Here is a 26,283-nt window from a genome sequence, read left to right on the forward strand (position 1 = left end):
GGGCGCGTCAGCGTCTGTGGCAGCTTTGCCTGTTGCCGTGTCACTGGTGCCCGGCCGCCTGTCACCTTCACCGGTGTAACTCACCTTCACCTGTGTAATTTTTTTCCAACCCCAGCTCCTCTTCTTGCACAGCGGCCACAAGAGCGCTCAGATAAATCCTCTTGGGTTGGGTGTTACAATTAACGTAGGAAGAAAAATGTCAATAAAAATTAGCATCAAAGGTGTTCACAGTAACTCTGGTTCTTAAGCAGGCGGTGTGGTGGAGTAGTGTTCAGGGAAAACCTTAAACCCACTTGTCACTTAAATAATGGGTGAAAGTATTTAAAAATCGTGTAAGTAATGACAAAAAATGGTGTTTGGGAAGAGGGCGGCTTGCCTAGGCCAGGCACAGTGTCGGAAACACGCTTCGGTAATTTTTTGCTGTGTAGCACTGTCCAGAGAGCCTGGTTCTAGGGTTGCTGCACCAACTTAAATCACTTAAAACGAGCTCCAAACAGGAGCATGTATAAACTAAACCCCACTCTCTTTTCTACCACGTACTTTTATTTAGCTGCCAAATTGTTCTCAGTTCCGCAAAAGCGTGCTGTTACCCCCTCTGCTTCAGCACTTAACAAATGCAGTTGAAAAGACTGGTTTGAACTGGAACAGTGGGTTTTCCTTATTCTCTCAGCTCTGTTGAGGTATTCCTGGGATGTAAAAAACTTTATATACTGCTGGATGCCGACACCCTCCGCGGCAGGCCCAGCTGAGAGCCCGTGGCCAAGCAGCAGAGGCAGGGAGGCGCTCCGCATGCTGTCCCAGGCTCGCCCCTCACAGACTGAAATACTAAATATATTTTTGGGTTTGTCCTTCAGTTTTGAACAAAGAGAAGCAGTGACTGAGGGGTGAAGTAACCAGTTCTGCCTCCACTTCCCAGAAGGTGCTCTGTCCTCCTTGGCTTGAAGAAGCAATTTCTCTTCATGGAGCTCCACCCCTCATTTTGAAAAACTCCGGTTTTATGTCTGCTGAATGCAGCTTTCAGTCTACTGTCTCAAGTTCTGCCCTGGGAAGAGGAGTGATGAATGGAAATAGCTGTTTGATAGTGATGCAAACAGTTCTTTTTAAGACAAAACTGACGCCAGAACATCCCAGATAGAATGTGCTTCACATTAAACTTCAAAGATCAAAAATAGTACAAACACGTCTATTGTTTGGCTTTCTGATTCTTATTGTCACTTCCATTATTATTAAAGGTTTGAGGTAAACTGCAACCATGATTTCGTGATTTCCCTATTCCCAGAAATGTTCTGACTAGAACATGAGATTCCCTCATAGTGACCTTATAAGCCATTAAAGGAAAAGCAAGTAGCATAAATCTCACAGGGAAGTTCTGGATTGAAGCACTTTCTAAAAATTAATCAGCTTGTGGGGTAAGTATTTGCTAGTGGAGGGCGTCATCTCCTACTTTTTATATTGAAATCAGTACATATCTGAGAGCTAGTTTTAATCTCAATAAAGAACAAAGAATACCAAAGGCATTTCTATAATCAGATCTAAACACTGAATATTCATTCGTCATTATATACACAATGTTAAACCTGACAGTCCTTAGTGAGAAAGCTCTTCCCATGTAAAATATGCAGGATGTAATGGACTGTGGACATCTGACATTAATTTCCCATTAATCTATACATGCTTCTGTTCAGTTTTGTATTGTATGCATGTGATGTTATTAAATGAAGGGCTAATTAGAATTTTAAAAATTTTGAGGTGGGATCTGATGATTGTATATGGCATTCACTTCTTTGTGAATCGCTGTGTGTTGCCATTTACATAATATGATCAGGTTTAAAACTGCATTTGTCAGTGAGAGTTTTGAAAAACACCAGAGAAGGAGTTGCATGGCTCAGTGAACCACAGTAAAGAGGGTGAACAGTACTGCAGGTTCTTAGTAGCACATTAAAATCTATTTAAAATTCAGATTCACAGTGTTTCTCAAGAAGGAGGGAATGCTGTTCTTTGGAACTTTTAATGTGTACATTTTTATCCTGATGTTGTTAACAGTATGTGCATTTTGACAAGGTGTTTATCAGAGCATAAACAGCCAGTGGTAAGCACAGAAAAGGCCACTATGATTAAACATTCTTTAGCTGAAAAAAAACCACCACCCTGAAGCATCTCAAGTGTTAGAACATATTGCCGGTCCATCTTTATTAGTACACCACCCTGTGTTAAGCAGCTGGGGTTTTTTTGCATGATCATGTATGACAGGCTTCACTGTGTATCATTAGATTAGTAACTTAAGGCAAAACAAACACCATTAACTCAAAAATAACCACCAGTACTGTAACTTTTATTTGCTAATAAATATCTTAATAAACAGGCTTACCCCATCTGTAAGACCTGATAATGCCTCTTAGGAAATTATAGAAAAATAAAATACAATAATAATCAGTAACTTGTACTTTGTACAAAAATCTTATTATGTTGCTCAGCAGGTAGCTTTGCCAAACCCCATATTCTTTCTGCAAATAAATGGCATATGTAATGCAATTCACCTTAAAAACACCCTAATGTTGAGAGCTGAGCATTCTATTACACTATTAACTTGTAGGCATGCCAGCACATGAAAATTTACATGGAACATATTATCATAGGAATAGAAGAATAATAAAAAAAGGAAGATAACACCACTTTTCAGTAAATAATACCAACTTCACTTCTAATGTAAATTCCCCTTGGGACTGCAAATCGGTATATTAAGCTTTTTATTTCATGGCTATTCCTACAACACTGTTATAAACTGGCAAAAAGGCAGGAACAAAAATGCAGTGAGAACTTTATGGGAGATATATGACGTGAAGAAAAGTCATTCTGAAGAGTGAGGCAGTCCCAGGGGGAAACCAACGACACCATCTGTGAAATGTTCAGGCTCTCAGAATGAGCAGATCCTGCTTTGCTGTGTGCAATGTGACACGAGTTCAGACCGATGAAGATATAAATTAGAGGTACAGTACCAAGGCTGCTTTTCTGTGAGATGAATGGTGAAGGCTGAGTCACAGGTAGTTGTCATCATTCAGTTACATCTCGGTAAGAGGAAAGAAGCAATGGCAAAGCAAATGTTAACTGGGGTCTCTAAAGAAAAGGTGGGTTTCAGACTACTGGTAAGGATATGAGACCTGTGCTGAGGCCACGGTTTGTCTGTAAAATCATTTGCAAGTATTATGCTTATGCCATTACTTTGGAAGCCATCTACCTTTAAAGTTTTGACATGGCTGGTTAAATATATAATCTAAAGTGTCTGGCATCAAATAGTTATTCATATATACACATACATTGATACATTTTATGGCTATGCTAGAACAGCAAACTATGAAGAGCAGTCATATTTAGTTGTGTACAATCTAATTTCACAGAAGAGACAGAGATTAAAACCCCTTTTAATTCAGATACGTTTAAAACCAACACACAGAAATAGATAGAGGCTATCCTGAGAAAACATACCAACCATGTTATCTTCCAAGAGTAAATCAAAGCTAATTTTTGGAAGGTAGTCAAATATTTTTCTTGTATTTTTTCTGTAAGTCGAAGTGTTGTTTTTTTTTTTTTTTTTTTTTTACATGATGACAAAATCAAGACAATTAATTCCAGCTTGATCAGTGAAGGTTGCTTTGCTAGAAAATAAACCATTGTCTTTGTGTAAATATGGATTCACATGATTTTTTAATTTCCTTGTTAAACTGCAGATGCAATCCTGAGAAGTGCAGAGTACCTGCCGTTGTTACCGAAGTCAAGAGGAGTTATACCGCACCAAACAAGAACAAGCCCTTTTGGTTAGTCTCCGGGTTTCAGTTACAGCATCACCGCGCATGACACAACTGATACCAGCAGAGAATTTTGACATTGGCCTCATCAGAAGCAGATGCAAGGCTCTAGGTAAGAGCGACATATACTGAAGTACTGTCTGAATCCAGTTCCTTCACCAGAGTTAACCAAGAAAAAAACTTTTCCCACTTTTAATCTGAAACAGCTCTCTCTACCTTATGTAAAAAGTTGGGAGAAGAAATTGCTGCAAAAGAAATGGTATTAAAGATGTTACGCTGCCAATTCAAAGCTAACCGTTTCTTGTGGAGAGGCAGATAGGGAGTCATGGCCATAAGCTTTAAAATGGTTACGTGTTTACGTGTTTGGAATCTTAGAGTAGGACAGCTTTCTTGAGATAGGGAGTTAATGAAAGATTCCAATAAACAGAACCACTAGGAGGGCATTAGTTATGTTATTTGCTGCTGTGCCTTTCATTAAGTGGCAAATCTCAAAACTTACACTGCAACAGACTGGAAGTATGAAACAGCTTGTTCAAACAGGCAAACGAGCAGCTAGTACTGCTGTTATGAAGGGGAGATCATATTGCATAATGTTATAAGTCTAGGAAAGAAAAAAGATGGACAAATACTATTTTTTGGTAAGTTTTGTTTGTTTGATGGGGATGGTGGTTTTATCCTGAATTTAAATTAATGAGTTTGGGGAAGTTTCTAGAGAAAAAAAAAACACACCTAAAACATTTCTGTTAGATACTCTGTTAGATGTGGAGGTCATTTTAAATACTTATTCCAAACTCAGAGATGGAAGCCCATTCCAGATTAAACAACAGTGCAGCAACTTTGCCGTTCAGTCTGTCATGTTGAAGGTAACCATAATCTATTTTACCACATTCCTGAGGTAGTAGCCTTGTCTTTCATGCTCAGTGCACTCTCTTCTCCCATGTTAAATGAGGCCATCCATTCCATGCAAATCTATAGAAACCTTTGATCCAAAATCTGTTTCAGTCTATTGTCATCTTCTTAAGAACTTAACTGACTTTGGATCATGCCCTGAAGGACCAACCTACATGTCCACCTGAAACTCTCAACAGAGAAATTAAAAGCAAAAGGTTGTAGCGATACACTTGAATGACAAGGCAGCATGCATCCTAGTAAGCGCTGGTTCTCTACCAACAAATCAGCCAATCAGTAGTGGGATGCAGGAAGAGAGAATCTGGTTGGAGAGCTGAATCCTACATACAGTATGTATAATGTAGGGCTTCATCCCACTGCCGCTGAAGACAGTAATAAACTCTCATGAAATCTAGTCACAGCAAGACCATGCCTATTGACACCAAAGCATTTAATTTCTCACAGTTACATCACTGTCCCAGGAATTATTCCATCAAGTAGTTTACTAACACTTTCAGCAGGATTTGGAAGTATCAGGTTTTTTAGAGCAGAACCTTCCCAAGACAAAAATGGAACTTGTGACATTGGCATTTAGTAGCTAAAATAATCTACAGATTTGAAACATTGGCTGCACTTTGTCTTTTTCAGCTAATGCTATTGTACATAAAGCGACTGTGATGGTAAGTTATTCAGCTTAAAGCACTCAGCTTCTTAAAAAAAAAGAATCCTGTTTTGCTTTTCCTTTTTTGCTTCTCATTTGTTCTCAAGTAGAAATCAATCTGAATGACAGAGACCTGAAAATTCAGTTTGTAAGCCACTCTTAACTGGAAAGCTCTACTCTTTACTGTTTATTTAGGTTCCTCTGAAAAAAACCTAGTATGCAACAAGAAGACCAAGCAATCTTTCAGTTACAGAATTGTGTCTACTGGAGGGTCTAGTCTAAATCATGATAATTTGAGCAACCTGGTCTAGTGGAAGGTGTCCCTCTCCATGGCAGGGGGCTGGAACAACATGATTGTTAAGGTCCCTTCCAACGCAAACCATTCTATGGTTCTCTGATAATTGTACCTGGGTTTTTTTTGTCATAGGCTGGACCCTGGAAAGTGAACAAATAATTTTTTTCCTATCACTGCTGTATATCAGAGCATTATGCAGTGATGATACTATAAAAATGCTCCCTAGACTGTTTCAGTGGGCACTTTTTCATCATTCACAACCAGAAATGAATATTTGGATTCCAGTGCAGATTTTCCCCAAATTTGATTTTCCAGATTCTAGATTCAAGGTTACTTTCTATACAACCAAGCCCCCAGGCATCACAGAGTTCAGAATACAAAGAGCTAGATTTCTCTCTCATTTGTGAATTTTCAGTCCCAGGGGTTTGGCTTATCTACCACTCAACATACGTGATGCTGCTTACCAGTTCTTCACTGAATTGTCAATAATGAGAAGTATTAGTATAATATTATGGTTTATTCACAAATTTGTAATCAGCTTGCTGATGTGCATGTTAGAAATGAATATTGCCCCAAACATGTAGTATTTCCCAAATGAAAGAAGTCAGCAATATCTCCTCACATATCAAGAACAATATGTGCAGGAGGTTTTGAGATAATGGCAATGAATATACTGGACCCCGCAAGGAAACCACATGTGGTAGTTAAGTTAAAGAAATGATAAAATATGTTATCTCATGCTGTCTTACAAATATTTTATGAGGACTTGGATTTGCAAGTGCTTTATGCCTAACTCTGCTCAGGTAAATAGTCCCATTTCTAATCAGCCTCCTTATATGAATTAAGCTGCAGAAACACGTAACTGTTTACAGATTCAGGAGTTTCTGAGGTGACACATTGCATAATTATGGACACGTGTGTAGCCTACTCAAAGTGTTCAGATTCTTAGACATAGGTCAAATTTTGACCAAGAACTAAGTAGGTGTGAAAAGTTCAAATGATTTTGAGACTGATCTTTTTAATATTTTTTTTCCCATATCTTTAGTGTCATGACTTGGCATTTTTTATTCCAGTTTAAGTAAACAGGTATGAAAGATCAGATAATATGCTAAACCTTTCTGGAAGAGAGATGTACTTGGGAAATCTCTTGCAGGAAAGAAAGATAAGAGATACTTATGTAGGATATTTAAAGTAACATATACATAAATAGGTTTCATTGAACTGGCATCGTATTATTTCATGTATAAAATATGGAAATATATTTGAACTCTAATCCATTTTTTAACCTCATGCTTTGTCATCAATCATTTTTGTTGGTTTTCCTCTCTAAAATGTAGCATATCCTTTTATACTATACGCTGGCATATCCTTACTCAGAGCGCCTTGAAAATTTGTCTCATTTTAACCTCTTAAGTGTCTATAAAGGGCTATTTAAAATAAAATAGTTTATATACTGTTTAAACATCTTGGAGACTTCAGCAGAGGGACTCAAACCTTTTATAGCACGGACTACATTTTACTAGATATGCTGGCTCACTGGCACCTTGCTTCTCCCTTATGATCACTGACGATTTCTGGAGTAACTAGTTGTAAAGAAGTGAATCAATAGAAAGGGGTTTGGTGCGGTGGTGGTAGAAGGGTCAGCACCAGCTGACCATGCAGTTTTGTGTAAGCCAGTTTGAAAATGTTTTTGTCTGCCTGTGGAGGAAAAGAGAGGCTGTCCATTTCCAGATAACAAGTCAAGGAAGTTTGGGAAGTCCTTTACACATACAGTACATGCCGTTAAAAATTTTAAAAGCCAATGGAGTGGATCAACCCCATTAGCATTATTGACAGTTAGGTAATTAATTCTGTAGGTTTGAAAAATCTCAGACATTATGATATACATCATATTTACAATTCTTTATGTACATATAGACAAATATTTTGTATCCATAATGTGCTCAACATATTCTGGTCTATAATCTGAGGAACTATATACAACCATAGCACTGGATAGGCAGCGTGCACTACTAATTACAGTATATGATGGTAGAAAATATTTGTGAGCTGTAAGTGCATGCAACTGTCTTATCTAACTCTCTTGTTTTACATTAGAGCTCCTTAGCACAATATGGATAGCTGTTCCTTCTTCACCATATTGTAGGCTTTAGGGATTTTTTTTCCTTTTCAGTGCTGATTCATTTGTCTCTCCAGGAGATTTCAAGACTACTGTCCTACTGTTAGCCCAGCCCAACAGATCTTCCCTTCACTCTCAAAATAAGAGTAACAGTACCATTATAAGAAGAAAAAAAAAAAGATGATTATCTTTGCCATTTATTCAGGAATGATCAACTACAGTTGGTAAACAAGACTATTCTGGAAGAAAACTGCTTAACAGAATACAGTGCTTTTCAATCATGTGCAAATGCCATAAATGAAATACCTCTATTTTTAATACTTTTCCTGGAAGTTGCAATGGAAAACAGACTTTTTATTATGTCTCTGACTTTTGTTACTCTAAAAGATGTGTTGGACTGGATTAGAAGTGAGTCCTCCTTTCCACTCTCTGCAGGACATATTCCAAGAGAGACTGAGCTCATTATGGGGTAGTTAGAGGTACCCTGTGCTCATAAGAGAAATTCTCAGCTGCCAGAACATGTCCCATAGAACGGTTCCATCAGCTCAGTTAACTAAACACACACTTCAGTTTGCCATGGAACTAGCTGAATTTTAGCAACTGGTCTTCAATACAAGTTAAAGTATGTTCTGTGCTGCTTTACCTTGGTGGCTGATGTCCCGTGGGGTCATCCTAACATGGAATTTGCTGTGGTTAATACAGTCTTACTATGTACTTCCACGGTCCCAGCTAGTCCACGTAGTAAATCTCTACTGCATCTGAATAAAGGGTGTCTGTATGTTACTTATGACCCACCTTTGGATCCTGTATGAATCTGCATTGAAAAATAAATTAATGGAGTCCCGTATTAGGCTCATAATATAAAAAAAATGGAAAATGGATAGTCAGTCTTAAATTACAGAAAAATCAAAGTACTACAGTCTATCAGTTCCATGTCAGAATAATCCACCTAACGCAATTTTGGACACAGAATGCTTTTCCAGAGCAACTGATTTATTTGAATTTATTGTTGGGTGCACTATTTGCAATTAAAGGATTGCCTTATGCCAGAAAATCTTGGCTGGTGTCTTAAAGCATAGCTATGTGTCTAAGCTTTTATTGGACACAAACTGAATTTACATTCATAGGAAACAAGCAGGGTAACTTTTGTTTCAGAAAAATTTCAACTGTGTAGCTCAGTGCTCTTCCTTACACCTCATGGAGTCCTATTGCTTCTCAGTAAGTCCAATGTGCAAACACCTCATGAGCAAAATCTACTAAACTTTTTGCTGTTATTTGTTCAATTTTAACGCCACCATTATGGACAAGATCCTCTCTTTTTTTCACAGGTGCAGCATAAGGACTAGATACAATCAGTGCATGAGATTCATCTGACTAAGCTCAGATACCTGGATTTGAGCTAGGCATTTTGCTGTCTTTGAATGCAAAGAAATGGGCTTCTTTGGCACAATTCATCTAATCCAGAAGTAAGTAATTACATTTGTCAGATGACTCACATTCTACAAGGATCCACTTCCTTTCATTGATTAAAAGGGAACCTTGGTTGACTATCTCAAATGCAGACCTCTGAAACTAGGTGAGAAGAATTCCTCCCAGTAGTTCCCAGGGCTCTGATTGACAAGCAGGGATAGCTTGAGTAAGGATGACCGACATGTTTTCCATGTTAGATGACCATCCCACTTGGTTGCATGGACATCAAGTTGCTTGTCAGTCAACTTTGGAAGCACTGTGATTGGCACATGATGGACAGCTGGGGCAGCGCACTTGATGGCCAAAGAGATGCTACCTGGTCCTGCTCAGCAGTCAAGGCCCTCCCCTAAGCTTTGTTTTGGAGGCTTAAGTGATACACAAGTAGTGGTAGAAGTACAGATGGATGGATTTTATTCTAGGTTAATGACAGTCAAGTCTGTGAGAAAAATGTACACACAGATATTACTTGTAAATAACTTAGAACTATTTCCTTGCATCCACATTTTGATGCCTTTTTTTTTTTCTTTGCTTGCATATCATGCACACTTTATTTTGTGAACTTTCAATGAGTACTTTTAGTCATGAAGCACTCTGCATTGTGGGATGGATTCTCAAAAACAGCCTACTAGATATGCTTAAATTTCTTAAACTAAATTGCACACTGCAATATGCAGGATAACCAAATAGAGCTAATTTTCACCTGAAGAAAGTATCCCCTGTAACAAAGAAAGTTACTCATATACATTTGTGGCCTGCACAGAATTAAGCTCACACTTGAAAAGTCACACCTGTTGGTTTTTTGTTTGTTTTTAAATGAAAAAAATTAGGACACCACCCAAAAAACCCCAACTGAGAGTAGGCTTGGAATCAGAGCAAAAGCAAATAAAATGTTTCCAAAATGGGAAAAATGTAAAAATGATCCAGATAACTATTATAAAAGTGTCATACTGCACCACAACAACAACAAAACCCCAAGCCATATAAACCCACAAAATCCTGGATTTACAATGTTTTTCATAAATGTTTTCACCCAAAGAATCCCTTGTTCTTTCCTTTCTGGTTACCCAAACTCTTGTTTATATAAAAAATATATCTGATTAATAAATGTGTTAATATTATATTTTTTCTATTGAAAATATATTTTCAGTAGTGAGATAAATTTGTAAATTAATTTCCATGAGATGTATCCAGGTTGCGTTCACAAAACATGCTGCTCTGCGTTCTCACTACCAGGAATGAAAAAACTGCAAAGTACAATTTAAAAGTGCACATACATGGTTTGGATTAGTTATGAGCAATTTTGAAACCCCATTAACAAATAACAGACTCATACCTCCTCAGTAACGTATTTAATTGTGAGAGAGGCTCCTTCCACAGATGTCACGTTGTTGGCCACGGAAGCAATGACAGGCAAAATGGATAACAAAATGGATAAAGGAAAATCAACTTTTAAATTACTCTGTGATGATAGTATTTTTTAAAAGACCATAAGAGAACCTTTACCAAAAAATTATTCAGATGTGGAATTCGGGCAGAATTTTTCAAGTGACAGTCACAGAACAAGAACAAATGCTTTTTGTCCCCTCTAAAGGCCTGTGATCCTGTAAAACACACGTGCTTGTACAATCCTGCTGAGTTCAGCGGGACTACTTCATGCTGGCAAAATTACCTTTGTAGCCAGAATAGGACTGGAACTGCCCTTCTTTGAACAAGCTCATCGAATTGGCATTGTAGAACACTGGTGAATCCTGATCTTTAGAAAACTTGCTCCTCAGTTAAATCTGTCTTTTTTTTGTTTTTTTTTTAATGAAAGAAAGGAAAATTTACTTAGTGCACTACTGTTACCTCACTTAAATTAACACAGTTATTCCAACATAAAGTGACAACAGTGAATCAGGCCTAGCGTGTTCTACTCTGTGAACTGGTTGGAAGCATAATCCTTTCTGAGTTGTTTTCTGATTTTCTTTCTTTGCCACTGGTATACAATGGCAGCCTTTCCCAAGAGTTAGGAAATACATTTTGATTTACAAGGTGTAAATTAATCAGTAAATATCATTATGATTACATAAAGTAGTTCATTTTGATATACACATATATTATACTAATTACCCAAACGTACAATTTAATGGAAGAGTTGTAATGCTCGAGTATATTGGAATGCCACGTAACTCAAAAACGTCCTCCAAACTATGTATAAATCAACAAAAGTATCTGCACCCTGTTTACATGTGACATGCATGTAGATCTGCGTGTGACTTCTACAGCATGCAGACATGCGCTCGTTCCCCTGTTCCCAGTAGCGCATATCCCATGCAAAAGTTTGGAAATGTAGCCCAGCACGTCTGTGTAAGTTATCTGAATAAAACATGAAAGCTGTAAGTCCTAGAGAGGTACAAACATTATGTTAGGCCTTTGCAAACATTTTCTTGCATGTAAATATGGCTATTGAAGGGTTCTAAAGGTAATTGTCTTTGATGTCATTTAGATAACTGTACTAAATGAAGATCTAGCCCGTAGTAACCAGAGCTCCATTTCAGCAGTCTGCTTTTTACTCCTAAAAGCAGTTAGAAGTAGATTCAAGGCAACATATTATTACACTGCTGTCCTACATCTCCTTTTCTGCCTATGTACAAGATAACTGAATACCGCAGCATGTAACTTCCAGCATTAGTTGGTGGTTGTATCACTGCACTCAACTGGAGGATGATATGGCCAGCCTGCTCCCATGGGAATAAGCACATCGCCCCACTGATGGCTGGCCCTCTAAGGTCTACTACCCAATTATGCTTAGTTCAAGCAGCAGAGGCCTGCATTTTTGGAACAGAAAGCTTCCTGAAGTCTATGTGGCCATGATACAGCTGACAACCATGTTTTACGTGTGGTTATGGAAAAGTTACAATCAGTTTTCCAGTGAATATTTGCCACGTAGTAGAAGCAAATGCTGAGTACTACAAAAAAAAAAAACCAAAAACCAAAACCAAACAAACAACCCCCGCCCCCAAAAACAACCCCAAAAACCCCAAACCAAGGACTAGGGTGGTGAACAATCCCAAGGATGAACAAGTTTTCCAACCTAATCTCAAATCTAAAGCATAAAAAGTGTCAAGTGCTAAAGTAACTCAAACTCAAGGACCTTAAGATTTTGAACAGATTTCTCTCGCTATCCTCCCAATTATTCACATACTGAAAACTCACTACATAAAATCATCAGTCATTTCTGCAAACAATACTAATGTTTTGAGGCACCAGCTTACCAGCATTCAAACTGTTACAAAGTAATATAACTGTAGGACCCATACATTTGGATTTAATCAAGAGATAAAATAAATATTTATGTCAAACTTCTTTTTGATTGCACATTTGGTATTGGAAGTTACATGGTCACAGAACATGAAAGAAGTCAAATACTTTTTGATCTACCAGCAAACTCTAAATACATCGATAAAGAAGCCACACCAGGCCAAATAGATTACTACTTTCAAGTAAGTTCATGAAAGTTTCCCAAATACTGTTATACAAAGTTACACATCCATGCTGAGTTATTCATCAATGTGTAGCAAGAGTCTTGCAGTAGGACAGGATTTGATCGGCAGATAACTGGCGGAGGAGCTATGCAGTGTGATTAAAAATTCCAGTTTGGAAGCATTAACATAGAAGTACTTTTTAAGTCTGAACAGGAGACTGCAGTTCTTGAAGTTGGGAAGAGCAGAAGGGAAGAATGAGAATATTTTTCCATTTTAGAAATGCTGAGGCACAAAACACAGTTGATTCTAGTACTTTCATACATGAAATCCTTTCTCCTGTATGTGCATCATGTGTAACCGCAAAGTCTGTAAACTGCTGACTATTCGTCTCTGGTGTCCAATGAGTACAACTCCAATTCTTCTAATGTCACTGCAAGATAAAAAGTTTCATCTTGGAAGCAAGCATAGTAAAGCCCCTTGTACACAAAAGAGGATAAATATATGATGAATTGCTCTTCTTCAGGACAGTTTATCTTCCTGACGGGGACATATAAGAAAGCTGCAAATGTTTCAGTTTTCTGCAACTGTCGATTCAAAATTTTAAAGACAGCCATTTAAGAATTAAAAAATATTTTGTAGTTAGGGAACTGGTATCTTTTTTGATAACAATAGTCAGGTAATTTTTCCAAGTCTCAAGGAAGAATCTGAGAGGTGGGTTCTAACGGCCCATTTTTGGTAATGTGTCAGTAGCAAATGTTTCCCACTCACACTTGCAAAGGAATGGGGCTGATACACTCACTCTTGTAGTCTTGAGGTGGAAACAAAAGAGGGTGTGCTTCTGGGGATTTGGGGAATGGTAGGGAGAGATGGTCTAAAGATCAGAATAGCAGCAGAATCACCCAGCTTGACCCAGATTTCCCTCCTGGTTTCCCTTCATCTCATCTAGACCTGCACCCCAGAGTGGGTGGTTCACCCACAGAGCTTAACTGTTTGGCAGGAATGAAGTCAACACCCTCAGCATCCAGCACAATCTACTACTTGAGTTGTTCTCTAAACACCACCAGCTGCAAGATGCTGAGACAGATCACAGAGATGGCGAGGGCAGGAAGCTTCAGATATGCCTTGTCAGTTGTGCAAATCCCACCCTGGGATGTAGCATAGACACTGCCTGGTTAGATATCCTCAAAAACTGTGTGACGATCTAGCTAGTAAAGGAGCTCACGGGATGAGGCATGACCTTTATGACTTTCAGATCTGCAGTTCAAGATACCTCCCTCTGTATCCCCCAGATGAAGAGGCACTGGATAGCAGCAACTATTATGTACTTAGGCTTAACATCCGCATGGGGGATGATACACAACACTTAAGGTCAGCAGGGACTATGCAAAAAATATTGAGCATCTTAGAAGCTAAAAAAGGTCAGCTAAAAGCATAAACCTTTGCAGGGAGGAGTGGCATTAGAAATGCAAGAACAATGCTTAGCACTTATTAAGGAAGGCCAGATAAAGCTCAGAAAGAAGCCGCAGGCCTAGGGTAACAAAAGTTATTTGAAGAAAGAAGGAATCTTTCAAAAAGCTGAAGTAGTATCTAAAGAGAGGAAGTAGAAAGGATAATAACCTTAGACAGATTATCTGTAAAAGCACAGTAAGACAGGCTAAAAAAGAACTTCAGGAACTACTAGAAAAAGGACACTTAATAATAAAACTCATAATACATCTTTTTGCAAAGTCACTGGGTACAAGAAACCTGCCAGAGTGTCTGTGGAGTCTAATAATGAATTGGGTATAAAAGAGCATGGAAAGACTGGCCAGTGTTGGAAGACTAAACCAGTTACTTGAGTTGACATTCACTGTGGAACAAATTGAAGTGACTCCCATGCCAGAACCTTTATGGGGGACTTGCCAGAGAATCTGTCTGAAGTTGAAGTGACTGCAGGAGAGGTGATAGGACAAACTGAAAAACCAAGCAACAACCCCTCTTCAGACCAAGAGTATAAAAAGAGCTTAAGGATGAAACAGTGGAACTACTAACAGAGATGTGAGAGAAGAAGTTATCAGTTGTGTGCCATGTGACACCATTTTTTTTGGTGTCAGAAGCATGGAGAGTGATATGGGACAAAAATAAAAAGTTTCCAGGGGACACCTGGGGAACCACAGATCTGTGACTCAGATCATTGCAGGGTATAATAGAAACTACAGTAAAGTACAGGTTTATTGGATGCTTGGATAAATTATGTACTTGAGTCTCCATGGCTTTTGCAAAGAGAAGCCTGTTTTATAAAGTTACTTGTTTCCGATGGAGGAGTTAGCATACATATAGATGAAGGCGATTCATTAGATACATACACCCCACGTGGATTTCCAAAAGCTTTAGATTCCTTATCAAAGCTTTATAAAGAAAATAAGGAGCTATGGCATAAGAAGGTCTTTAAACTAAACCCAACTAAATAATGGGTTTAAAGAGAGGTTAGGAGTAAATTGTCAAGTTTTACAATGTCATCATCAAATAGAAGTCTGCAGGCACCTATGCTGGGGTAACATCAAACGTTACTGTTCAACAAATCAGTAAATGGTCTGGGAAAACAGGTGAGAACAGACATGGAAAAAGTCAGTTGGTGAGACTGAATCATTCAGGGTAGTAAGAAAAATGTAAAATGATTGAATCTTGACTGACTGTTACCATTATTCATACAGACAGTCCCAACATCAAATAAAAGATTAGGAATTCATGGGAAGGGCACAGAGAACCAAACAGATCATGTCATTATGCTACCATATTAATATCCATAGTTTTCCCAAACTGTTACATACTGGGTGCAGGCCTTTAATTTAAAAAATGATAGCGTGGTATCAGAGGTGGTTGAAGAAGGGCATCAAGGTGTGGAACAACTTCCTTTTGGGGACTGACATTGGCTTGATGATGTTCGTAGCAAAGTAAGAAAAGATTTTTGCCACTGATCTCAGTGATCTAGATCAGAACTGATTCTTCAAGAAACATTTAAGGATGCTCACTGCCTGATCTTTGGTAGTGTTTGGTGTGGTCATAGAATGAAACTATCAGTTCTGGGTCTCTTAATCATATCATTTTCCTACGTTGTTTTGGTAAAAAAAAAAAAAGTATTTGTCTTTTATTAGCTTAGGTAGGAAAGGAAATGAAAGCACTGTTCCATACAACATAATTACATCACTGCAGCACCGAAGCCATTTCACATTGATTAGTCACTATAGGGATAATAGATGACATACTTACTCAATATTCATTCTTGAAACCATATCCAAAGTTGTGAAACCTGCTGCCATGAAGTTATTTTTATACTGACCCATTTTTATGGAGTCCAGCCAGTCACTGACTGAAACAAACAAAGGATATTCTGAAACTTCACCAGGTGAATCTGGCATTCTGCAAAAACAAAATGCAAAGGTTACCAAAGCAGTACAAAATACGATGCTCAATTTACTCTGGTAGACATTGTTTTTATTAAAAGGCAGAAGGAATGAGAGAGAAGCCTGAGCTGCAAGGTCAGATCTTAACGGAGGATCTCTCTAACCCATTGTGTAAAACTTATAAATCACGTCAGTCTGCCAAGTTGCGCTACTTAAACAAGACTTCGTGGTTTTGAGCACCGCAGCTGAGTAACAAACCAAGGAGCAGACATCTCCCACTGCTTTTATTTTTGTTCCCACAGGGTGTTTCTTTACAGATCTTATGTATTCAGGATGATAGTAATTTGTAAATACAGTAGTCAAAGTAGAGGACAAACAAAATTTAACATGAGATACAATTTAAAAATATTAAAACACTGCAAGATAATTTTAATGTTTATCTATAAAAAAACCACAAATAGCTCCTTATTGCTATACCATTATGCAATGGGAACATTTTGATTACAATGTTCAAACCCTAAAAATAACCCTAGAAGAAGCAAAAGGAATAAAATTTTACATCTTTGCTTTTACATAGATTTATGTAAACTAGCAAATAAAACCGAAGGAGCTAATTTAGTCACATTTCTGGTTCAGTTCTTTTCCCTAATATTATCACAACTGAAGTTGAAAGATGGGCAGGCAAAAAAAATAATTCCAATTTTGGGGCATATATTTCCAGTCTTCTGAAGTATACCACACTGGTGAGGGCTCACAACTTTGTACATTTTGTGTAGAGAAACTATAGGAACAGAATGCAGAAAAAACACATTGATGTTTATAAAAGCTTTATGATAGCCTTTAGGAGAAAGATGTAATTTATTTAAAATGAAAATTTTGACAGAAAAAGCCAGCCAACATTAACTGATGGAACATGACTTATGTGTAATGTAGAAAGCAACACAACCTATTATCTTAACATACCGAGTTTCAACACCACATATTCAAATACATTAAACAAACTGATTGTCATTCCTATTACCAAAATGATTGGAAGAAAAACTGAAAGACAGGAGAACACTATAAAGTAGAAACCACAGTTAAAGACCTTCCAAGGTCCTTTCCAACCTGAATTATTCCATGATTGTACAATTCCATAGAATAACTGCTGACCTCGTAAGTTAATAGTACACAGTAGTCATTCATTGACTGCATCAAGCATTCCCAAATGAACGGAAAAACTTTTCCAAGCAGGCAAGCTTGGTCAGAGCTTGACTGCAAGAAAACAGGCTTAAGTTTTTAGATCTTAACTAATGTTTTAAAATAAGAAAAGATAAAAACCCGTCACTCTGATGCTAAATAAAGTGACCCAAGTACAAGTAGCAAGTCATATATATATTTATATGCAAATACACACAGAGGCCACTAACTAGTGCATGGGCGTTAAATCCCACTAATTTGTAGTAGATGAAATGGCTGTAGCCCTAATTGTAGGTTTTCCCAGTTATCTCTCCATTCAGCCTCAGTCTTTGCCTTGTTGCTCAGCCCTTCCCAAAAAAACATACACCCCCCCTCTTAACCCACTGAGGTTCTCAGCAAGACCCACGTGGGTCTTGAGAACCCCTTATAAACCTGTAGGGCCTCCATGAAAACACCTTTATCTTAAGGTGAATTTCAGCTAATGAAGAGACCGAGGCCACCTGCACCTTCACTGATTTCAGCTAGTATCCAGGGTGAGCTTGGATCACTAAGCCTACAAACATTGACAAATCCTTCCACCAGAGCTTTACTTCTCCTGTGACTGCATTCATTTCTGTAATATTATTAATGCAAAAAACTTTGGGCAACGCCATCAAGAATTTTTTTGTAGGATGGTAATAACATAATCTCTTATTTGGTCACTGTTGTCATTCTTCTGCAGATAAATAAAGATCTAACAAGCTAAGACAACTACTTTCTGCAGGAAATTACTCCAAGGCAGTTCAGAAATTGCTTGAGCACTGTCAGATGGAGACACAGGCTGTTGAATAGAGAAAATAAATTACAAAGAGAAAACAAGCACATAGGAGATGCACAAAAAAAAAAAAAGGAACAAAGAGATTCACAAAGATTATAAGGATAGATAACGCACAAACAGAACTCAGACAAAAAAATTAAAAAAAGAAAAATGCTTAATATAATCTGCATGATTTGAGAGAAAAAATCCTTCTACAGCAGTGTATTGACAATAAAGCAAACATCAAAAGGGAGTTAAAGTTATTTGAATCCCCGTAATTTTTTGAATTGAGACCTTTGTGCCTCTCTCTAAAACATCTAGCAATAGCCACCATCTGTTATACCAAAAAATAAGTACCCAAAAGAGTCTTACACAAGTACGTCCTCCACTAGCGTATGAAGGGTGCTCGGATTGCGGATCAGTTTGTCTAGGAAGCTGACGATGTCACTAAATTTTGGACGGTGGTTCCTCTCCTTTTGCCAGCAGTGAAGCATTAGTTGGTGAAGAGAAGCTGGGCAGCCCATGGGAGCTGGAAGCCTGTAGCCTTCTTCAATAGACAGTATAACCTAAAGAAATACCATGCATATGATTACTGGGCATTGGAGTTAAATGTCAAAAGGCAGCTTAAAGTTGACAATTAGAAACCAGTAATAACAATTAACGGCACAGCCACCCTCACTTTATGCATCGCTGGGGCTTCACTCAGGGAATTGGGACTGGCAGGAGTGTGACCAGAGGAGACACCAAGTATTTTGTAGGCATATGAAACATGGCAGGCGCTTCTTTAGGCTTTCTGGCCACCTTCTTCAAATGGCCAAGAAAAGAGGAGGGGAGGAAAGGACTAGTATCACTATTTTTTTCACCCACTTCAGGTTGATGTTGTACTGAATGGGGTCACAGGGCCACAAACTAGCCTTGGATGGCCACTGCATGCGGGGATGCTCTAATGTTTGCATCCTGGCAAGGTGTTAGCGTGTGGCAGTGTCACAGTACAGTCAAGCACTACAAATGCACATTGCAGCGCCTGGTGAATTTACCTGGTGATATTATGTTTCTGCTGATTGTTAAGAGTATGATTAATTCAGGCACTGTCCCGCACACTGAGTTACAGCGAAGCACAACATTATTTTGCACAGCCTTTCTCAGAAATCTGGATGTCCAAGCTGTTTATGACTAAACGAAAGTTAATAAAATTACGGTGTTGTCATATACCCTAAAGTGAGTACAACTTCCAGATTCAGCAGATGTGGAAAATGTGTTTGGTCAGGATTTGGAAAGAGACAGAACTGATGTCACAGGTAAATCACACGCATGAAAAATTACATTTGATCAGAGCTGGAGAGAGGCTTGTTTTTAGTAAGTAACAAAAAACATTGGCTGAAAAGGACATTAGCAGCCCTGGACGACAGGAGCTAGCAAAAGTAGGTAAGGTCCATGAAAAGCTGGCTGGATTAATTCTATGTAAGATTAAAAAATGAGGAAAAAAACCTAGGTTCTGCAATGTGTAGTGGTGGCAGTGAGGGGTCATGACATAGGATTTCTTGTGTATAAAAGAATGGAAAGATAGTGAGTGTTTGATCAAAAAACAAAGCTAGGGAAAAGACCAACCCTACCACACACATAACCCTTCCCCATAAAAATCCAATCCATGCTAAATGTCCTCTAAAGTACAAATGATTGAACACAATATTTATAATAACACAGTGCACTTACGAGAAACATACCTAATGCATTTATACCTGCTCTGCTTTAAGGAGACATTTATCATTTTCACACAGATGTATGTACATGCTGCAGAGGTATTAATGCAGCTGGAAGGAGGTACATTGAACTGTTTACAGCAAATCAATGTTTTATAGCACTGGCTGTAGCTTCATTATAGTCAATCTTACTATCCTGGAGTATATCCTCATTCTCTTTTTGAATTCTGAATTAATGTTGTTGGCTCTGCTTAGCAATGCCTAATGCTTATGCTGCAAACGTTATGCAAATAAATAAGAGTAATGAAGCTATGTTAGGACCTTAGCTCCCCTTCATGGCATGGTAGAAAATGGAACAAGACTCTTGTAGCTGTACGCAGCTGGGTGTCTGAGTTTTATAAAATGAGGTGACTTGGTCCTACAATGTGTATCGCTCCTGTATCCTGGCAAAAACTCCTATGCATGAAAAACAAGCGTTTGCAGCACAGCAGGGAATTGGTTTTGCATGGGGTAAGTTTAAAATCCATCAGCAACAGCACAGGGAAGTACAGGCTACTCCGAAGGCAGCATTACTTGCCACTGGGATATCTGAATTTTATGCCCCTGTGAGTATTGACAGATCACATACTGCAGCCGGGACTGGCTGCACACACACAGCAGTGGTGCCTGGCAGTAAATAATATATCAGTATGTTAATCCTTCCACCTGCCTTTCCGGCTACTTGTTTATCTCCCTGGGATTTCCTTCAACAGGCCAAAATCCGGGTTGCTGAAATGGCTGCTATAGGAAAAAATACCATCAGGCTGCCAGGGAAAAATTTCCTCCAGAGCCTTGCCTCCTAACGATGAATCTGCCCCCCTGATCGCTCCTGTTACAGACTCAGGATGGGTGAGAAATTCAGCTCCACGTGCATGAAATTTTATTTATGAAACTGTCAAACCTCATGCGTCTCAAGCAGTTTGTGGAAAGTGGCTTCACAAAACGTAGGGACTGGTTACGGTGTGGGGTATAGCTTAGGTGACACTTGTCACTGAAGAGGCAATCCCCAGAACTGCAGCTATCATCGTCTTTACATTTAACTGTACCTGTGGCAAATGATGACTTTATGAAATGTATTTTGTTTTTAAAGCAAAGGGAAAGCTTCTCTACTTTGATGAGATGTAGAACATTTGCTCGACACAACAATAGAGAGCTGATGAGGTTTTTTTCTGAAATAATTTATTCAGGAAAAAAACCCCAAAGCAACCACAATTTTCCAGACATTATATTTTCTCTGACACATTCTATTTTACAATATCTTTGAAAAATAAGTTACAGTGCATTTTGTTTCCTGTCTTCTTTAAAAGGAACATTTCAGTATGAAGAGAAATGCCAGCTGGTACTGGGATAATTATAATTTCTCATTAATATCAGCACATTTATAAATAAACTGCAAATATCGCCTCATTAGTATCCCTTGTGAGGCAAGTATTATTTTCAGAGTCTAAGAAGCAAGAGTAAAGATGCGATAAGTGTCTAATACTGCAATGGGAATCAAGTCTCAAAGGAAGAATTAGAGCTTTTTAGTTCCTAATTTATTTATATATTTATTTCAGCTCCCACTTTGCTACTTGCATAGCACCTATCTCTGAACAGCAGAATTAGATATCCATATACCTAAAAGGGAAGAAGTATTACATTTTTCTTGGCAATACAAAATTATATCTTATATAATACACAAAGATTATACACGTTAACATCTTTTAAATGCCTTTTCCCTTGCCAGTTTAAGGTTGAAGAAGCACCACATTAATCGTGAAATGGTCTAAACATCTGTATCTACAAGAAGGATATAGCAACAGCTCTAGCAATCGGCGTAATTCTTTCCACCTTGGCAAATCAATGTCCCATCTATTTCAGCCTGAAGGAACAGGAACATCAGTTTAGGTTCTACACAAACGAAGCCCTGAGTCTGCTAACAAAAAAACCTGATTACTGCTCTCTAGTTCTGGTCTCCTGATGAACACTTGATGGGTGTCAAAAGGAGGAAAATATGCGTGTGTTCTGTGCTGCCACCAAACGCTGAGAAAAAGGCTGTAGGTTTCTTTTCGACGATGAGTATGTTTAAAACTCATTAGAAGGTCTTGTGGGTCAGCATTAAGGTGACTAAAGTGGGCAGGGTGTATTTTTACAAGTAATGCTTTTTGGCAGGTAAGAATATAAGCTGTAAGGGAAAGGGAATATTTTTTACAGTTAACATAGATAACTTTCCATGTTTTTTATTTTTATAAAGGGCATCATTCTTTTTCTCTATTTTTGTAGACAGATGATATGTAACGCTGGACACTGTTAAATACATTTTATCATTTTTGTTTGATGTTAGATGTAGCTGTAAAGGTTGAAGACAGGGTTAATATTAAATATTAATTATGATACCAAAATTTTATGTATGTTTACTTTCAAAATAATTTGAAATTGGCAAAAATGGCATTGGAAAATTAAGCTGTAATCTTTCTGATAGTTTCATTATTAGCAGTAACAGATTTTTGCTTTCCAAAGTTAACTGACAGATTTTTTAATGAGACTGAGACAGACAAAAGTCCAGGGGGACGTTGTCCCTGTGTCCTGCTGTCATCTGAAAAATCTACCAGGAGAGAGAGGCAGCTGCTCATGCCTCATGGTACAGAGCCAATCCCAGGTGCCTGCCAAGTGTTTTGATATCTGTGGGTTGAAAGAACTATATTATAGTAAGGTGGGTTTTTTACTATTACAAGAAACCTTCATAAGTGTAAGGACTTTTATTCTGTTTGCTAGTAGATTTCTTGCATATTGATTACAATCTATTAAATATATATATATATTTTTAATACTCTAGTTCTGCAACATGCACTAATTTATACAGTGGCCTCTAACAGGTGTCCCAGTAGACTTCACTCACAGCTGTTCTACAAACCAAATGCACGGAATATAAATCTTCCTTCCCTCACTTGAGCATTAGCAAGCCAGGCTCTTAGCACAATCTGTTCATCAGTACACTACTTTCCTTGGAAAGTTCAATATCTTAGCTAATGTTTATTAATTAAGCAATAAGACACGACAGACTGTGCAGCAGCCCTAATTAATGGACACCTCTGGTGCCTGCCACACATCTAAGAAGTGCATTAATCAGCACCAACACAGGTCGGAAGTGACTTGCCACAATAATAAAATGGTTATTTACTTAAACAAGAACATTTCTCAAAGTTAATAACATTTTTAAACCTCTACATTATACCACGTACAGTAAATAAATAAATAAAAAAAATAATCATGAGAGGCATTTTCAAACCCGGTTGCCTAAAGGTCAGCTTCCAAATCCCTGCTTAGGAATATAAATAGAGGATGCTAGATTTGCAGAGGTGTTTGGTCTCTCTGGCTTGCGCTGACCTGACAGGTACTTGTGAACAGCGCTAGTCTCTGAAAATCAGACTGGGTTTATTTAGGTGGCTGGTATCCGTTTAACACTTCTCATCGCATCAGCTTGGGCTGTGTGCTGCCTGTGCTGGCTCCTTGTGATTCGATTGCTGTGAGTGAGGGGTCAGACAAGAGACCCTCGGTAGACTTAGCTCAGCCCTACTCTTGATCCAACCGACCGCAAGGTGTGCTGACATGGCAAATACCCGCACCAGACAGCCGTGACCTTGCCTCTCCCAGCATCGCCTCCCTTTGGGTAGGGCTGGCTGTGTCGTTGGCTTCAATGTGATGCATGTAAGCAATGAGCATGTAACTGGCAGCCGCTCAAAACGTCACTCAGCCATGGTCTAGAAAAGTGAATTAATTTCCCAAAGTTGTTTAATTAGAAAAGCAATTTGTAAGATGAAATGCAAAAAAAAAAACCCCAACAAACAAAACCCCAAAACCTTGCTCTGTGGAATTTATACTCTGAAAACTTTTGGTACTTCACAAAACCCCACCCAGTTCAATAAATATTTTATCACTAACTAGAGAAGACCTTTATTATGATCAAAACATGGTAAGCGTTGTTATGTTAACGTCGCCAGACATTTTGTTCTTGCAGAACCCCTGACTACTTATGTAAGACCTTATTAACTGTTGTTTGCATAATGTGTCTTTTATGAATCTGTTTAGTGCGTGCCCCTCTCCGTTACTTTCCCTGCCACATGTACAGTGTCACTGACTTTTGGGAACGTCCTATTATTTCTGCAAAATAAGCTTATGTGAATTCAGGGTAATTTACTGTACTAAAAGGAATGTCCTGATACCCAGCAAAGTAAGCTTTACAATATGTCTAATAACTTGAAATTTCCCCATGACATTTAGAGTCACTGAACATATTTAAAAGGTCACAGGTGCTCACTGTTAACATTTTGGCACTGAAAGCCTGTGGGTAAGGCTCCAGGGAAAAAGAGTCCTTTGTGCTGTGCCTTGCTGAACTGCAGAGAAAGCCCCCCCTCCCCTGCCCGTCAGCATCGTTAGCGTTAGCAGCATCCATAGGGCCCACATCATTATTCTGTATTAACAGATAGCTCCACTTTGGATGTAGGAGTAATTAAGTGTGGCTGTCTTCATGCTGTAGCAGATTATTTAACATATTCTAAATGGAGGGGTGGCTTTATGAATTCTCACTGCTGGCGTGGCCTCGAACAGGTACGGTGTAGGGTCTGACAGGGGGGAAGAGGACGGGCTGAAGCCAGCCTCAAACAAAGAGAGAGGCAGCTGGAATGAAGGTCTGGGTTGTGCACTGCTCTCACCTGGCAACTTGAATTCTATGTGAGGGTCCCACCAGCCCTTCAAACCCTCTTCCCAGGAGGTGAGTAGTGGGGCCGAATGGACGTGATAGAAAACCTCTGTCTCCTCCCATTCCCAGTTAGTGGTAGTTAGCACTGGGGGAGTCAAGAGGTGGTCTGGTGGCAGAGCTGGTGTGAGGAGAAGGGTTATGATTACAGAGGTAAAAAGAGATGACGGCAGTTGGGCTCCTCATAGAGAGGTGACACAACTCCAGGTAAAATCACTCACAACTGGAAGAAAGACTGGAATTCCCCATGATGGAGCACAAGATCCTGTGACCGTGGGACATGATGGTTGAGGTGGGCTGACCCTGGCCGGATGCCAGGTGCCCACCAGTCACTGCCCTCCTCAGCTGGGCAGGGGAGAGAAAATACAGTGACAGGCTCCCGGGTCGGGGTGAGGGCAGGGTAGGGGTCAGTCACCAGTTACCAGCATGGGCAGTACAGATTCGAGGAAAAATTAATGTAATTTTTTACCAATCAAATCAGAGTAGGCTAATGAGAAATAAAACTAAATCTTACAGACACCTTCCCCCCACCCTCCCATCTCCCCAGGCCCACCCTCACCCCCGGTGTCTCTCCCCCTCCCCCCAGCAGCGCCGGGCTGGGCCGGGGCTGGGGTCAGTCCCTCACAGCTGTCCCTGCCGCCCCTGCCCCCCATGGGGGGCTCCTCGCCCCCTGCCCCTGCCCCAGCCCGGGGCCCTCCCAGGGCGCAGCCCCCCAGGCCCAGCCGGCCCCAGGGGGGTCCCCGCGGGGTCCCCAGCCCGGGCTCCTCTCCCCACGGCCCTGCCAGGAGCTGCCCCAGCGCCGCTGCCCGCGGGTCACAGCCCCCTGCGGGCACCCCCTGCCCCGGGGGGGTCCTGCCCGGGCTGCGGGGGGGAGCTGCTCCCCCGGGGGCTCCGCGGGCTGGGGGCACGGCCCGCCCGGCCGGGGGCTTCTCCAGGGGCTGCCGGGGGGTCTCTGCTGCGGCGCCTGGAGCCCCCCGGACTCCTCCTGCCCCGGCCCGGGGGGCTGCGGGGCTGGGGCTCTCGCACGGCCTCACCCCGCGCTCCGGCAGCACTTTTTTCCCCTTCTTAAATGCACTGTCCCCGAGGTGCTGCCAGCGTCGCTGCTGGGCTCGGCCTTGGCCAGTGTTGGGCCCGTCTGGGAGCCGATGGCGTTGGCTCCATCAGACACGGGGAAAGCTCCTGGCAGCTTCTCACAGAAGCTGCCCCTGTAGCCCTCCACTACCAAAACTTTGCCACACAAACCCTACACAATGATACAGCAAAAAAGCATCTCCTTCCCTCCCACCTCCTTGGACTGCAGTCAGTGCCAGCTGCCCGTCACCCACAGCTAGATAAGCCACGTGGCAAGATGAGGGGCAGGAGCAGAGTTACAGAGAGATGCCATTGCAGCTGGAAGCACTGGCACTGAACAGAATCCAGGCACCACGGTAGGGCTGGCTTCGTTCTGAAGTGGCCCTGGCTTCACGGGCTTCTTTCATCTCTTAAAAACACCAGCCACGAATGGGGTGCTGCAGAGGGAACGGAGAAATGAAATACCAACTATACAGTGAGGAAAACCAGGCAAAAGAGCACTGCCCATGATATGCTCAGGGGATGTGCCAGGGGCAACCGCAGAAAGGACTGTGAGCCGATGCTGCATTTATGACAGTGCAGTCCCTCAATCAGGCAGTGCTAATGGGGGTGGGATGGAAAAAGAAACTGCCCAGTGAGCCTTGCTTGTCAAGGCATGCGTGGACATTGTACTTACTGCT

General features: G+C 40.1%; 1 protein-coding gene across 2 annotated transcripts in view; it reads right to left on the reverse strand.

Annotated features, from left to right (window-relative positions):
- Positions 1–12,269: 12,269 nt before the first annotated feature.
- Positions 12,270–26,283, reverse strand: part of EPHA6 (EPH receptor A6) — a 516,780-nt gene continuing 502,766 nt past the window's right edge. For both annotated transcript variants that reach the window (XM_040583021.1, XM_040583020.1), the window contains 3 exons: positions 18,431–18,624; positions 15,950–16,099; positions 12,270–13,130 (listed from right to left, as the gene is read on the reverse strand). In XM_040583021.1, coding sequence (XP_040438955.1) covers positions 13,016–13,130; positions 15,950–16,099; positions 18,431–18,624 — 459 coding nt within the window. In that variant the 3' untranslated portion in view covers positions 12,270–13,015. The remainder of the gene's footprint in view (positions 13,131–15,949; positions 16,100–18,430; positions 18,625–26,283) is intronic.

The sequence above is a fragment of the Falco naumanni genome, chromosome 2 (genome assembly GCF_017639655.2).
Source record: "Falco naumanni isolate bFalNau1 chromosome 2, bFalNau1.pat, whole genome shotgun sequence".
NCBI lineage: Eukaryota > Metazoa > Chordata > Aves > Falconiformes > Falconidae > Falco > Falco naumanni.